A 14,471-nucleotide genomic window follows, 5' to 3' on the forward strand; every position below is an offset into this window, starting at 1 on the left:
GTCTGTGCCGACCATCAACCACCCATTTATACTAATCCTACACTAATCCCATATTCCTACCACATCCCCACCTGTCCCTATATTTCCCTACCACCTACCTATACTAGGGGAAATTTATAATGGCCAATTTACCTATCAACCTGCACGTCTTTGGCATGTGGGAGGAAACCGGAGCACCCGGAGGAAACCCACGCAGACACAGGGAGAACTTGCAAACTCCACACAGGCAGTACCCAGAATTGAACCCGGGTCACTGCAGCTGTGAGGCTGCGGTGCTAACCACTGCGCCACTGAAATTGTCTCACTGGCCCCCTATGTAAGACAAAAATTGTAATGTGGCCCTCAATGTGAAAAGGTTGGAAACCCCTGCTTCAAGCTTTTAACCTTGTGTTTTAAAATAAGCTAGCAGCTAGGTTATTTTAAAACACAAATTTAAAGGCTTATGTTATGAGTCATAGAGAGATACAGCACTGAAACAGGCCCTTCGGCCCACCGAGTCTGTGCCAACCAACAACCACCCATTAATACTAATCCTACATTAATCCCGTATTCCTTTACATCCTTCCCTCAATTCTCCTACCACCTACCTACACTAGGGGCAATTTACAATGGCCAATTTACCTATCAACCTACAAGTCTTTGGCTGTGGGAGGAAGCCGGAGCACCCGGCAGAAACCCACGCAGCCGCAGGGAGAACTTGCAAACTCCGCACAGGCAGTACCCAGAATTGAACCCGGGTCACTGGAGCTGTGAGGCTGTGGTGCTAACCACTGTGCCACCCCATGTTTTGTCAACTCATTTTAAAATGGCAAGTCACTTTGGGAATGTCTCAATTTCTGTGCTCCGGCATGCATTACTGTCACTTGGGACACAAACTCAGTGACATGTTCCAAGTTGATGGACTTTTACTACTTCTATATAAATGTCGCAATTCCGCTACTATCCACTTGGAATCACATTGTTCCAGAACTTGTATTGAGGTGAAAACAGGCAGGAAAATCCGTGGAATCTCCAGAAGTCAGCACTATACATTCATCATGAGTACGAATAGTACGGTGTAACAGGGCTGAGCGATATTGGCAACAACAGGATGCCGCTGACCTATATAAAATAGTTAGTAAATACAATGTAATGGATAACTTTAATAAACCTTAATCTATGATGAACTGTCTATGATTCCTAAACAAATTCTATGCTGCATTTAGTTTTAAAAACTGTCAGAGAAGACATAGTAAAAATTTGTAATGTTTCAATGACCATGTTTTAACTTTTTTTTTGCTACAAATTGGATTAAATGACAAGTTTTACAAGTATGTCAAAGATCAGTAACTGCAATGTGCATCACTTACTATCCAGTTTGAGGACAGATAACCTGAGTGGCCAATGTCATTTGAAAGTTGTCTATCATATAATTACATTACGTTAAAAGTGCACCTTTGCTAATGGGTAATAGATTTGGCTTGGACATAAATTGGTTAGTCTGGAGTACAACCTTACAGATAGTGATTAAACATTTTGTAATTGAATAATACATGCAGTAACAACCGCTCAATTTTTTGTAGAAAAGCTTTTTGTTAATAATTATCAGAGCTGAATCGGAATTGACAGTGATAGACTGAAATATAAACCTAAGTGAATTTAAGAGAATCACTTTATTTGAGGAATTGAAGGGCGCTCTTTATTTGTAATTGTATTTATCTAATTTTGTCACTGGCTTTGGTGAGCAAATGATGTTTTGTCCATGAGAGATGCTGTTGTTTCTGTATTTTAAAATCCAGGACCTGGATTAACAGCCTGTCAAGATGAATAAACTAGTCTTGGCTACCTACTGTTAATTTCTCTGTCCCTTCCTGTCCCACTCAGCTTTTCTGTTTTACATGACTTTTCTGAAGGACTATCTGCTTCACCCTATAAAATTCCCCTGATTTGTAGATCACAGCCCTATTGTTGGATGCCCTGTCTTCAAACACATATTACAAGCAGGTGGAGAAGTTGCACAAACAGATACCATCACGGGTTCAAATGTCTTGTGATAATAGCAGTATGAGAAATGGTCTGTCTTCCTAGTCCTGATTTTGTTACCTCAATAACCACAATAACAATCCTTTCCTTGAGTTTCATGCTTTATTGGATGAATTTGCACTCCTGACACAGAGGTCATCCGATAAGGTCCATCTATCACCCCGTGACATGTTGTAGCTAGCTAGCTAATACAGTTGTGCTGCTCTCGATGTTTGTATGCTTAGCTAATTTATTTATAGGGAGAAATGTGTTTTAAATCGGACTGTGTTTTGATGGCATTAGATTGGCTATATGCTTTATATACAGATTAATTGCCCCCATGTCTGTGGCTAAGTCAATAATTTTGTCAGATGTCCATGGTGCAACATGTTGATTGATGCCTGTTCCTGTTTTTCATATAGTGCCCAATGTCCAGTGGTGGATAGAAATGCCTCAGAGGAAGAATTGTTGAGGCCTGCTTGTGGCAGGCAACAAACACACGATACCTGAAGGCCATAAGCAACCCAATGTTCTGTTTAGTAGCATTTTTTCAAGTTTAAAAAAGACTACTTTTAGGATCTTTGTGAGTTTTTTAAAGTATTTAAAGTTCCTTTAGTTCTTTTAAAATTCCTTTAAGTACTTGTAATGTATATCTAAGAATACATTTATTTACATATAGTTATTTTCAAATATATATATTTAAGAATTGTTAATTGTTTTCAGTAATTTTAAAGATTTTTTTTGATTTTTTAATATGTTTTGAGGCTTCAGCCTTAGCTTTGAGGACCAGTGCAGTCACCCTCAGGCCTTCCCCTGTTCTTCTGCTTTGAGAAAGTTCAGGAAGACTATTTCAGGAATGCCAGGCTAAACAGACACTGCAGGAAGCTTTTTAACCCTGCCCACTGTCACTCACACTTCCCAGTCTGCAGATCCACCTGGGTTATTTCACTGAGATCCTCAGCACTGCTTGAGAAGTCTACACCTCCTTCACAAAGCAATAACTGAGTTGTACCAAATTACCAGACAGCTGCTGGCACAACACAAAGTGGAACGTTCAATTGACTATGATTCAAATGAGTCCTGCCACCACTGTCCCTTTTTGGCTATAACCTCGACACAGTTGCTTGCTGCCACTGAGGTCTCCACCACAACTTCCAAAGCTGCTTTTTGGAGATCAATCTGCAACTCTTTCGCACAGGCATTCTCCCACCTTACCCCAGATCATTCAGCACATAATGCATCTTAATGGCAACAAAACTATCGACTCCTTTATTTTTCAAGGTCACCATGGTTCCTATTGGTGCCTCTTGTGTGCTTTTCAACCTTAGCCCTACTTCTCCTATAGTGGCAAGAGGTTCTTATTGATGACTTTTAGTAGGTCCCTTAGCGAAATTGATGCGCAACTTCCTTGTCTTTGACTGTAGGCCATTTCCTCTTTAAGAAGAAAGTTGAGGCCATAAAGGCACTCTGTATCCCATCATAAAAATGTAACTCAGGTATCATAAGGCATTCGTGAATGCTCAATAACTAAAAGGCTACCACATCTGTTTCTCTACTGCAAAACGCTGTATTGGCCTTGCCACTCTGTGCACAGCAATTGGTCACTTATGCTGTGTCAACATCTTTTATTTTCCTTGCATGGGATCTTGTAAGATGAGGATGTTAACACCAAGGTGTGGTGCAGGTAGCATAACCATAAGAAGCACCAGCACAGAAACATCCACTTCATGGGAATTAGATTGGGGAGGTCAGTAGAGAGCTCAAATGAAGCACTGCACATCAGTGAGGAAGTGGCATTGGATGAGCAGGAAAAGAAGGAAGGGAGACTGAGAGAAACAACCTGCAAAGCAGTGCCCATGATTTATGGCCACCCAATGGTATACCAAGCTGTACTGACTAATTAGCAGAAGCTCAACATGCTGACTTTTGGGAATGTTCAGATCTCCCTGCATGGCATGGTTAAGAACATGCAGTAGGGTTGCTCCAGGCATGCAAGATGGTTTCAGAAACCTACAAGTACAAAATTCAGGGTATCCTGTTAGGGTTCCCCCTAGAACAGAGGCTCCCAATTGCGGTTTTGCTTACCAACACTATGAAGCCCAAGGTTTCCATAGCAGCAAACAATTTGCAGAAAGCTCTCACTTCTGATTAGCAGTGGATTGGCTTGAGAAGACCAGGATGGCAGGCTTCAGGCTCCTTTGTGGTGGTCACAGCTTTATTCCCACACAGCAGTCCAATTATCCACTAGGGTCAGCCAGCAGCTGCTAAATAGCAGGAAGAGAGATCCTTGAAGATTTGGTATCTCAAGGAGATGATTCTCCTAACTGGCAACTGAAAGGACTGCAGAAGTTCCCAAATAGCGTCACAGGTAAAGTGCAGGCTGTAAGTGGCAGAACTATCTAATAAGCCATCAGAAACAGACTTTTCATAACGCAACTTTTTTTTTACAGAATTCTGTTGACTGTCCTTGATTACCTCATGTATTTCAAAATGGTGACTAATTTTATCTTGACTTATGAATTTTAAGCGTTTTCCTATAACATGTTAGGCTACCTGGTCTAAAGTTACCTGGTTCTCCTCCTTCTTGAACAGCGGTGTTCATTTACAGTCCTTCAGCATCTAATGAGATTTATTTTTTAAAATCTACGCATATAAAATTTAAGCTTTCATGAGCTCACATGACGAGCTGAGTTTTACCAAGCCCACGATGTCGGGCTCCGCGGCATGGTGGGGAGGGGAAGATTGGTCTGGCATAGACCTACCACGGAGGCCAACCCTGGGAGGGCCCAGTCCGATTCTCCCAGTGGCGACGAGGCTCTGTGGCGGGACCCCCACCGCTGGGCGATGGGACCTAGATTTAAATATTTAAATTACTGATAATTAAATTACATGCATAAATTTAAATCAAATTACCTTAAATCTTCTGGGTCACTCCCGAGCCGTCAGTTCCCCGTCCGGGGAAAGCCAGCGTGAAACTGGTGGGGAGGGGGGGGAGGAGTTAAGATTCTCAGTCGGGGGTGGGGTGAGGAAAATGGGATCAACTAAATATAATGGATGTAGGGGATAGTGAGAAGGGGTGAACTTTAAACTTACGGGTGGCGTGGCGAAGGAAGGAAGGAAGGATTTAAAAGGTAAGTGTTTTGTCGTGGTGGAGGGGAAGGGCAAATAGTTAATGTGATTGTTATTGGGTGGTGGGAAAGGGGCATTAGAAATTTATTGTACAAATGTTGGGGATACTGTTTTAAAGATTCAAATTGACCGGCAGGGCTGGCTGCCCTTTAAGAATGGCACCAGCACCTGCGCACAGGCAGCTGATCCCATTGCCGGGATGGACAGCTTACCCCCTCCATGTGATTTGTGGGGGGGGCGGGGGGGGGGGGGGTTGCGTGCCGCCCCAGCTATTTAAATGAGCCACTGCGCGAGAGATCGCGATGACTCTTTGGTGATGTGCGGGCTACTATTTTTGAGCTTGCTGCTGAGATTAGCGTCAGGCTCTTAAAATCCAGCCTGACATCTCAGTACATGATTGAAGCTTGCAAAATTCTGTTTTGTTTATTATATTACAATTGTTTTCCTGCATTTAATCCTCAACCCTTTAAATCAGTAGGACTTTTATTGCTAGTATAATGAACCTGAGACAGCCCTGGTAATTATAGACCTGTGAGCCTTACTTCGGTTGTGGGTAAAATGTTGGAAAAGGTTATAAGAGATAGGATTTATAATCATCTTGAAAAGAATAGGTTCATTAGCGATAGTCAGTCCGGTTTTGTGAAGGGTAGGTCGTGCCTCACAAACCTTATTGAGTTTTTCGAGATGGTGACCAAACAGGTGGATGAGGGTAAAGCAGTGGATGTGGTGTATATGGATTTCAGTAAGGCGTTTGATAAGGTTCCCCACGGTAGGCTATTGCAGAAAATATGGAAGTATGGGGTTGAAGGTGATTTAGAGCTTTGGATCAGAAATTGGCTAGCTGAAAGAAGACAGAGGGTGGTGGTTGATGGCAAATGTTCATCCTGGAATTTAGTTACTAGTGGTGTACCGCAAGGATCTGTTTTGGGGCCACTGCTGTTTGTCATTTTTATAAATGACCTGGATGAGGGTGTAGAAGGGTGGGTTAGTAAATTTGCGGATGACACGAAGGTCGGTGGAGTTGTGAATAGTGCCGAAGGATGTTGTAGGGTACAGAGGGACATAGATAGGCTGCAGAGCTGGGCTGAGAGATGGCAAATGGAGTTTAATGCGGAAAAGTGCGAGGTGATTCACTTTGCAAGGAGTAACAGGAATGCAGAGTACTGGGCTAATGGGAAGATTCTTGGTAGTGTAGATGAACAGAGAGATCTTAGTGTCCAGATACATAAATCCCTGAAAGTTGCTACCCAGGTTAATAGGGCTGTTAAGAAGGCATATGGTGTGTTAGCTTTTATTAGTAGGGGGATCGAGTTTCGGAGCCACGAGGTCATGCTGCAGCTGTACAAAACTCTGGTGAGACCGCACCTGGAGTATTGCGTGCAGTTCTGGTCACCGCATTATAGGAAGGATGTGGAAGCTTTGGAAAGGGTGCAGAGGAGATCTACTAGGATGTTGCCTGGTCTGGAGGGAAGGTCTTACGAGGAAAGGCTGAGGGACTTGAGGTTGTTTTCGTTGGAGAGAAGGAGGAAGAGAGGTGACTTAATAGAGACATATAAGATAATCAGAGGGTTAGATAGGGTGGATAGTGAGAGTCTTTTTCCTCGGATGGTGATGGCAAACACGAGGGGACATAGCTTTAAGTTGAGGGGTGATAGATATAGGACAGATGTTAGAGGTAGTTTCTTTACTCAGAGAGTAGTAGGGGCGTGGAACGCCCTGCCTGCAACAGTAGTAGACTCGCCAACTTTAAGGGCATTTAAGTGGTCATTGGATAGACATATGGATGAAAATGGAATAGTGTAGGTCAGATGGTTTCACAGGTCGGCGCAACATCGAGGGCCGAAGGGCCTGTACTGCGCTGTAATGTTCTAAAAAAAAAACCTCCTATTAGTTTTCCTGATTAAAACTATATAAATGATCATGTTAGCAACTGGTGAAATAAGCAGGCAATTTATGCATGTTTATCTCATTGATTATCATGACTGCTTCAGACATTGGGTACTATCACCAAACTGTGTAATGACACATTGCATATTTAGCATAATGAAAACTTGATTGTTGTTTGATTTTTGGCTGGTGAAAAAAATAAAGTTCCTATCTGTTTATATTTGCAGTGTTACCTTCCACTCAGACCTCGTAGGAGAGTTTTGGTATGAACTAAACCTCATTGCAAAGAGGCCAACACCAATAAATCTTCCAGAGCTGCAGTGTGAACTGGGAAAGTAAGTACCCGACTACATAAAAAATAATTTCTAAGCAGTGATATCCTTAAATCCCAATAAGTATCCTACATAAAGATTCCTATTGGCTTATCATTACTTTTGTGTGGCATTCACTAAAAATGTCAGAACTTAGCACCAACTCAAACAGTAGGACACATCTGTATAATTATAATAAAAGATGCGTGTATAGTGTGAATCTCTTGTGTCACACTTCCTTTAACACTTTCCTGTCATACCTATTGCTGTCATGTCTGTCACGCTCTTCTATCTGTAGAAGTTTTTAAATTTAATTACTTTTGAGTGAGTCTTCTAAGCATCGTCTTCAAGGTTGATGCACACTTAACTCTGAGAACTCTTGAGCTTCATTTCCAAGAAAGGTGATACTGTGATGCTATTGTCCAAGTGTAACCTGCCTGGGAGTGCTTTCCGCTACTTTTTAAAAAAAGCTAAAGAAAATGGATGCTAAAGAAGGAGACTAGGAATGATGATCAAAGCTTCCTGAGAGAGGTAGGTTTTGTGTAGAAGAGAGATATATAGAGAGGTTGAGTTTAGAGAGGGAATTTCAGAAATTGGCACCTAGCCAACTGAATGCACAGTCACCCGTGGTGGGCTGAAAAGAATGAAAATTCATAAGTTATTGGAGTCAGATAATGGAGAGTTCAGGTAGAGGGAAGGTTTTAGAGCTAAAGGAGGTTATCTAGATGGGGAAGGGCAAGACCAGGGTGAGATTTATAGGCAAATATTTTAAATACAAAGCATTGGGTTAATGAAAGCCAATGAGGCCCTTGACACTCTTTCATAAACTAAAACTTTAACGCAAATTTTTAATGGCAAAACATCCAATGGACTGTTTTCACTGTGCATCTGCTTCATGCCTCCAGTACTGTCCCATTTCAATCCTAATCTTTTGCTTCTCCTCCATGTTCTTCTAGTTGCAAGAGACTATGAGGTGACTACGTTCCTGCAGGAGTCTTTGGGACTGAGATAGCCTTTGCCTTAAGGCAGCTGAAGCCCCAAAGGGTCTTCTGCAGGCTGCATTACCTGTGCTGCTGCAAAGGGGAGCCTGGCCCTGGCTACTTCCTGCCACACGTACAGGAATCTGAGATGGGTTTGAAGGACGGCATAGATTTTTAAAATTTGTTCATGGGATGTGTGCGTCTCTGGTTAGGCCAGCATTTATTGCCTATCCCTAATTGCCCTTGAGAATGTGGTGGTAAGCTGCCTTCTTGAACCGCTGCAGTCCTTGGGGTGTAGGTGCTGTTAGGATGGGAATTCCAGGATTTTCACCCAGCAAAAGTGAAGGAATGGCGATATAGTTCCAAGTCAGGATGGTGTATGGCTTGGAGGGGAATTTGCAGCTGGTGGAGTTCCCGTGCATCCGTTGTAAAGGCCTGCTCAGGTCTGGGAAAAAGAACCTGACACGAACCCGACCAAACTACAGCGGACCCGAGGCTGACCCGGCCCGAATCCCTCCAATTTTGCCCCGCTCCCGACCCAACCCAAGCCCGAGCCCGACCCGACCATCCCTTTACTTACCTTCCGACTTGGAACCTCCAGGAAGCTGCAGCATGTGCGTGATGATGTCATAGAGACGTCACTCGCTCACTGTGCAGTCTCAGTTTCCCTGCTTGACGTCCTGGACTGCCAGCTCAGGTAAGTTTTTAAATTTTAATACTTACCAACAGAGAACGTACTGTGTGTGTCCGGCCTGACCCGGACCCGGCCCGACCCGACCCGACCCGAGCCCGAAAGCCGGACCCGGAAAAGGGGCTCAACCCAACCCGAGGCCAACACGTCATCGGGTCCTGTCGGGTTCGGATCAGTAGCAGGCCTTTAATCCGTTGCCCTTGTCCTTCTGGGTGGTAGAGATCAGGGTTTGGAAGGGGCTGTCAAAGAAGCCTTGGTGAGTTGCTACAGCGCATCTTGTACATGGTACTGTGGTGGAGGGAGTGAATCTTGAAGGTGGTGGATGGGGTGCCAATCAAGTGGGCTGCTTTGTCCTGGATGGTGTTGAGCTGCTTGAGTGTTGTTGGAGCTGCACCCAGCCAGGCAAATGGAAAGTATTCCATCACACTCCTGACTTGTGTCTTCTCGATGGTGGACAGTCTTTGGGGAGTCAGGAGGTGAGTTACTCGCCATAGGAATCCTAGCCTCTGACCTGCTGTTGTGGCCACGGTATTTATATGGCTACTCCAGTTCAGTTTCTGGTCAGTGGTAACCCCCAGGATGTTGATAGTGGGCGATTCAGTGATGGTAATGCCATTGAATGTCAAGGGGAGATGGTTAGATACTCTCTTGTTTGAGATGGTCATTGCCTGGCACTTGGGTGGCGTGAATGTTATTTGCCACTAATCAGCCCAAGCCTGGATGTTGTCCAGGTCTTGCTGCATCCGACCATGTGCTGCTTAAGTATCTGAGGAGAGGGTGGCGTAGTGGTAATGTCACTGAACTAGTAATCCAGAGGCCAAGGCTAATGCCCTGTGGACACGGGTTGAAATCCCACCATGGCATCTGGTGGAATTTAAATTCAATTAATTAATAAAATTCAATTAATTAAAAAACTAGAGTTGAAAGCTTGGCTCAGTAATGGTGCCGTAAAAACCCATCTGGTTCAGTGATGCCCTTTAAGGAAGGAAATCTGTCGTCCTTACCTGGTCTGGCCTACATGTGACTGCAGACCCACAGCAATGTGGCTGAGTCTTAATTGCCCTCTGAAATGGCCTAGCAAGCCATTGAGTTGTCAAGGACAATTAGGGATGGGCAACAAATGCTGGCCTAGCCAGCGACACCCACATCCCATGAAAGAATAAAGAAAAAGAGTCGCGAATGATGCTGAACATTGTGAAATCATTTAGCCAACATCCCCACTTCTGAAGTTATGATGGAAGGAAAATCATTGATGAAGCAACTGAAGATGGTTGGGCCTTGGACCCTACCCTAAGGAACTCCTGCAGTGATGTGCTGGGACTGAGATGATTGACCTCCAACAACCACAGCCATCTTCTTTTGTGCTAAGTATGACTCCAACCTGCGGAGAGGTTATCCCCTGATTCCCTTTGACTCCAGTTTTGCTAGGGGTCTTTGATGCCATGCTTGGTCAAATGCTGCTTTGATGTCAAGGGCAGTCACGCGAACCTCACCTCTGGAATTCAGCTCTTATGTCCATGTTTGGACCAAAGCTGTAATGAGGTCAGGAGCTGAGTGGCCCTGGCGGAACCTAAACAGAGTGTCAGTGAACAGGTTATTGCTGATAAGTGCCACTTGATAACACTGTTGACGACCCCTTCCATCACTTTATTAATGACCGAGAGTGGACTAATAGGGCGGTAATTGGTCGGGTTGAATTTGTCCTGCTTTTTGTGCACAGAAAATGGTTGGGTAGATGCCAGTGTTGTAACTTTACTGGAACAGCTTGGCTAGGGGAGCGGTTACTTCTGGAACATAAGTCTCCAGTACTATTGCCGGAATGTTGTCAGGGCCCATAGCCTTTGCAGTATCCAATGCCTTTAGTCGTTCCTTGATATCACATGGAGTGAATCTGATTGGCTGAAAACTGGCATCTGTGATGCTGCGGACCTCAGGAGAAGCTGGTACTGTCATAGAATTGTTACAGCACAGAAGGAGGCATTTGGCCTGTTGTGTTCATGCCAGTTCTCCTCCAAGGGCTTCTCAGCTAGCCCCACTCCCCCACTGTTTCCCCCTAGCCATGCAAACTTTTTCTCGTGAGAATTTTTCAACTCCCTTTTGAAAGACACGATTGAATCTGCCTCCACCATGTTGTCAGGCAGTGTATTCCATGTCCTCATGATACACTGCGTATAAAAGCTTTTCCTCATGTCACCTGTTAGCTGTTCTAGCGGGCTTAAAAGTGGATAAATCCCCAGACCCAGATGAGATGTATCCTAGGCTGTTATGTGAGGCAAGGGAGGAGATTGCAGGAGCTCTGACACAAATTTTTAAATCCTCTCTGGCCACAGGTGAGATACCAGAGGATTGGAGGACAGCGAATGTGGTACCATTATTTAAGAAGGGTAGCAGGGATAAACCAGATAATTATAGGCCGGTGAGTCTAACATCAGTGGTTGGGAAACTATTAGAAAAAATTCTGAGGGACAGGATTAATCTCCACTTGGAGAGGCAGGGATTAATCAGGGATAGTCAGCATGGATTTGTCAGGGGGAGATCGTGTCTAACGAACTTGATTGAATTTTTTGAGAAGGTGACTAGATGTGTAGATGAGGGTAAAGCAGTTGATGTAGTCTATATGGACTTCAGTAAGGCTTTTGATAAGGTCCTGCATGGGTGATAGGTCAAGAAGGTAAGATCCCATGGGACCCAGGGCAACTTGGCAAAGTGGATCCAAAATTGACTTAGTGGCAGGAGGCAGAGGGTAATGGTCGAGGGTTGTTCTTGCGAGTGGAAGCCTGTGACCAGTGATGTACCATAGGGATCTATGCTGGGACCCTTGCTATTTGTAGTGTACAATAATGATTTAGATGTGAATATAGGAGGTAGCTCTATGGCAGCGAGGCCTGGACAATGTATGTCAGCCAAGAGTGACGTCTCAATTCATTCCATCTTCGCTGCCTCCGGAGAATCCTTGGCATCAGGTGGCAGGACCGTATCTCCAACACAGAAGTCCTCGAGGCGGCCAACATCCCCAGCAAATACACCCTACTGAGCCAGCGGCGCTTGAGATAGCTTGGCCATGTGAACCGCATGGAAGATGGCAGGATTCCCAAAGACACATTGTACAGCGAGCTCGCCACTGGTATCAGACCCACCGGCCGTCCATGTCTCCGCTTTAAAGACGTCTGCAAATGCAACAGGAAGTCCTGTGACATTGATCACAAGTCGTGGGAGTCAGTTGCCAGCGATCACCAGAGCTGGCGGGCAGCCATAAAGGCGGGGCTAAAGTGTGGCGAGTCGAAGAGACTTAGCAGTTGGCAGGAAAAAAGACAGAAGCGCAAGCCAACTGTGTAACAGCCCCAACAAACAATTTTTTCTGCAGCACCTGTGGAAGAGTCTGTCACTCTAATATTGGCCTTTATAGCCACTCCAGGCGCTGCTTCACACACCACTGACCACCTCCAGGCGCCTGCCCATTGTCTCTCGAGACAAGGAGGTCAAAGAAGAAGAAGATCAGTAAGTTCACAGATGATACGAAAATTGGTGGTGTCATAAATAGTGAGGAGGAAAGCCTTAGATTACAGGATGATATAGATGGGCTGGTAAGATGGGCGGAGCTGTGGCAAATGTAATTTAATCCTGAGAAGTGTGAGGTGATGCATTTTGGGAGGACCAACAAGGCAAGGAAATATACAATGGATGGTAGTACCCTAGGAAGTACAGAGGGTCAGAGGGAACTTGGTGTACTTGTCCATAGAAGGCAGCAGCACAGGTAGATAAGGTGGTTAGGAAAGCATATGGGATACTTGCCTTTGTTGGCCGAGGCATAGAATATGAGAGCAGGGAGGTTATGATGGAACTGTATAAAATGCTAGTTAGGCCACAGATGGAGTGCTGTGTACAGTTCTGGGCGCCACACTATAGGAAGGATGCGATTGCACTGGAGAGGGTGCAGAGGAGATTCACCAGGATGTTGCCTGGGCTGGAGCATTTTAGCTATGAAGAGAGACTGAAAAGGCTAAGGTTGTTTTCCTTAGAGCAGAGAAGGCTGAGGGGAGATATGATTGAGGTATACAAAATTATGAGGGGCATTGATAGGTTAGATAGGAAGAAATTTTTTCCCTTAGCGCAGGGGTCAATAACCAGGGGGCATAGATTTAATGTAAGGTACAGGAAATTTAGAGTGGATTTGAGGAAAAATGTTTTCACCCAGAGGGTGGTTGGAATCTGGAATGCACTGCCTGAAAAGGTGGTAGAGGCAGGAAGCATCACAACATTTAAGAAGTATTTAGATGAGCACTTGAAGCGCCATAGTATTTAAGGCTACGGGCCAAGTGCTGGAAAATGGGATTGGAATAGTTAGGTGCTTGATGTCTGGCACAGACACAATGGGCCGAAGGGCCTGTTTCTGTGCTGTATAACTCTATGACCTTTGGTTCTTTTGCCCTTCACCTGAAATTGGTGTCCTCTGGTTCTCGATCCTTCTGACAATGGGAACAGTTTTTCCCTATTTACTTTGTCCAGATCCCTCATGAGACATTATAATTCTGGGAATGAGAGGCCCCCCCACCCTCAAGCCCACAGCGAGGCTGCTTTGTCTTACTGGATGACCTCCCTGCATGGCGGAGGCTCCTTCCCCCCACCCCGGCCCCCACACCACTGGTTTAATTCCAGTGGTGGCAAGAGGCCCTTAAGTGGCTACTGATTGGCCACTTGAGGGCCTCAATTGGCCCCAGGATGGGAAAGCCATATTCGGCCTTTCCTGCCCTTGACTTAATTGCAGTGCCATGGAAAGGTGACGGGCCCTCCACCCCCTGCCTTCCGTCGCAGTTCTATAGGCGCCCCTCCCTTCTTGCCTGTCTCTGGGGAGTGGGGGGGCTCATTAAATTCTTTCCATTGTACCATTGTTTAAAAAGGGGGAAAGGAATAGACCAAGGAATTACAAGCCAGTCAGCCTAACCTCAGTGGGGACAAATTATTGGAAAAATTCTGAGGGACAGTATAAACCGTTGTCTGGAGAGGCACAGATTAGTTAGAAATAAAAACAAGAAATTCTGGAAATACTCAGTGGGTGTGGAAGCATCTGTGGAGAGAGAAGCAGATTTAATGTTTCAGGTCAGTGACCCTTCACCGGTTCTGATGAAAGGTCACTGATCTGAAACGCTAACTCTGCTTCTCTCTCCTCAGATGCTGCCAGATCTTCTGAGTATTTCCAGCATTTCTTGTTTATATTTCAGATTTCCAGCTTCTGCAGTATTTTGCTTTTATTTTACAGATTAATTAGAGACTGTTAGCATGGATTAGTTAAGGGAAGGTCATGTCTGACTAACGATTGAATATTTTGAGGAGGTAACAGGGAGGGTCGACGAGAGTCGCACATTTGATGTAGTCCACATGGATTTCAGCAAGGCCTTTGACAAAGTCCCACATGGAAGACTACCTAGAAAAGTATAAGCCTGTGGAATTCAAGAGAAAGTGGCAAGTTGGATC

At 44.8% G+C, this 14,471-nt stretch overlaps 1 protein-coding gene across 2 annotated transcripts in view; it reads left to right on the forward strand.

Annotated features, from left to right (window-relative positions):
* Positions 1 to 14,471, forward strand: part of LOC137374438 (cilia- and flagella-associated protein 47-like) — a 777,638-nt gene that overhangs the window by 599,812 nt on the left and 163,355 nt on the right. For both annotated transcript variants that reach the window (XM_068040550.1, XM_068040551.1), the window contains one exon: positions 7,245 to 7,352. In XM_068040550.1, coding sequence (XP_067896651.1) covers positions 7,245 to 7,352 — 108 coding nt within the window. The remainder of the gene's footprint in view (positions 1 to 7,244; positions 7,353 to 14,471) is intronic.

Source organism: Heterodontus francisci, chromosome 10, assembly GCF_036365525.1.
Source record: "Heterodontus francisci isolate sHetFra1 chromosome 10, sHetFra1.hap1, whole genome shotgun sequence".
NCBI lineage: Eukaryota > Metazoa > Chordata > Chondrichthyes > Heterodontiformes > Heterodontidae > Heterodontus > Heterodontus francisci.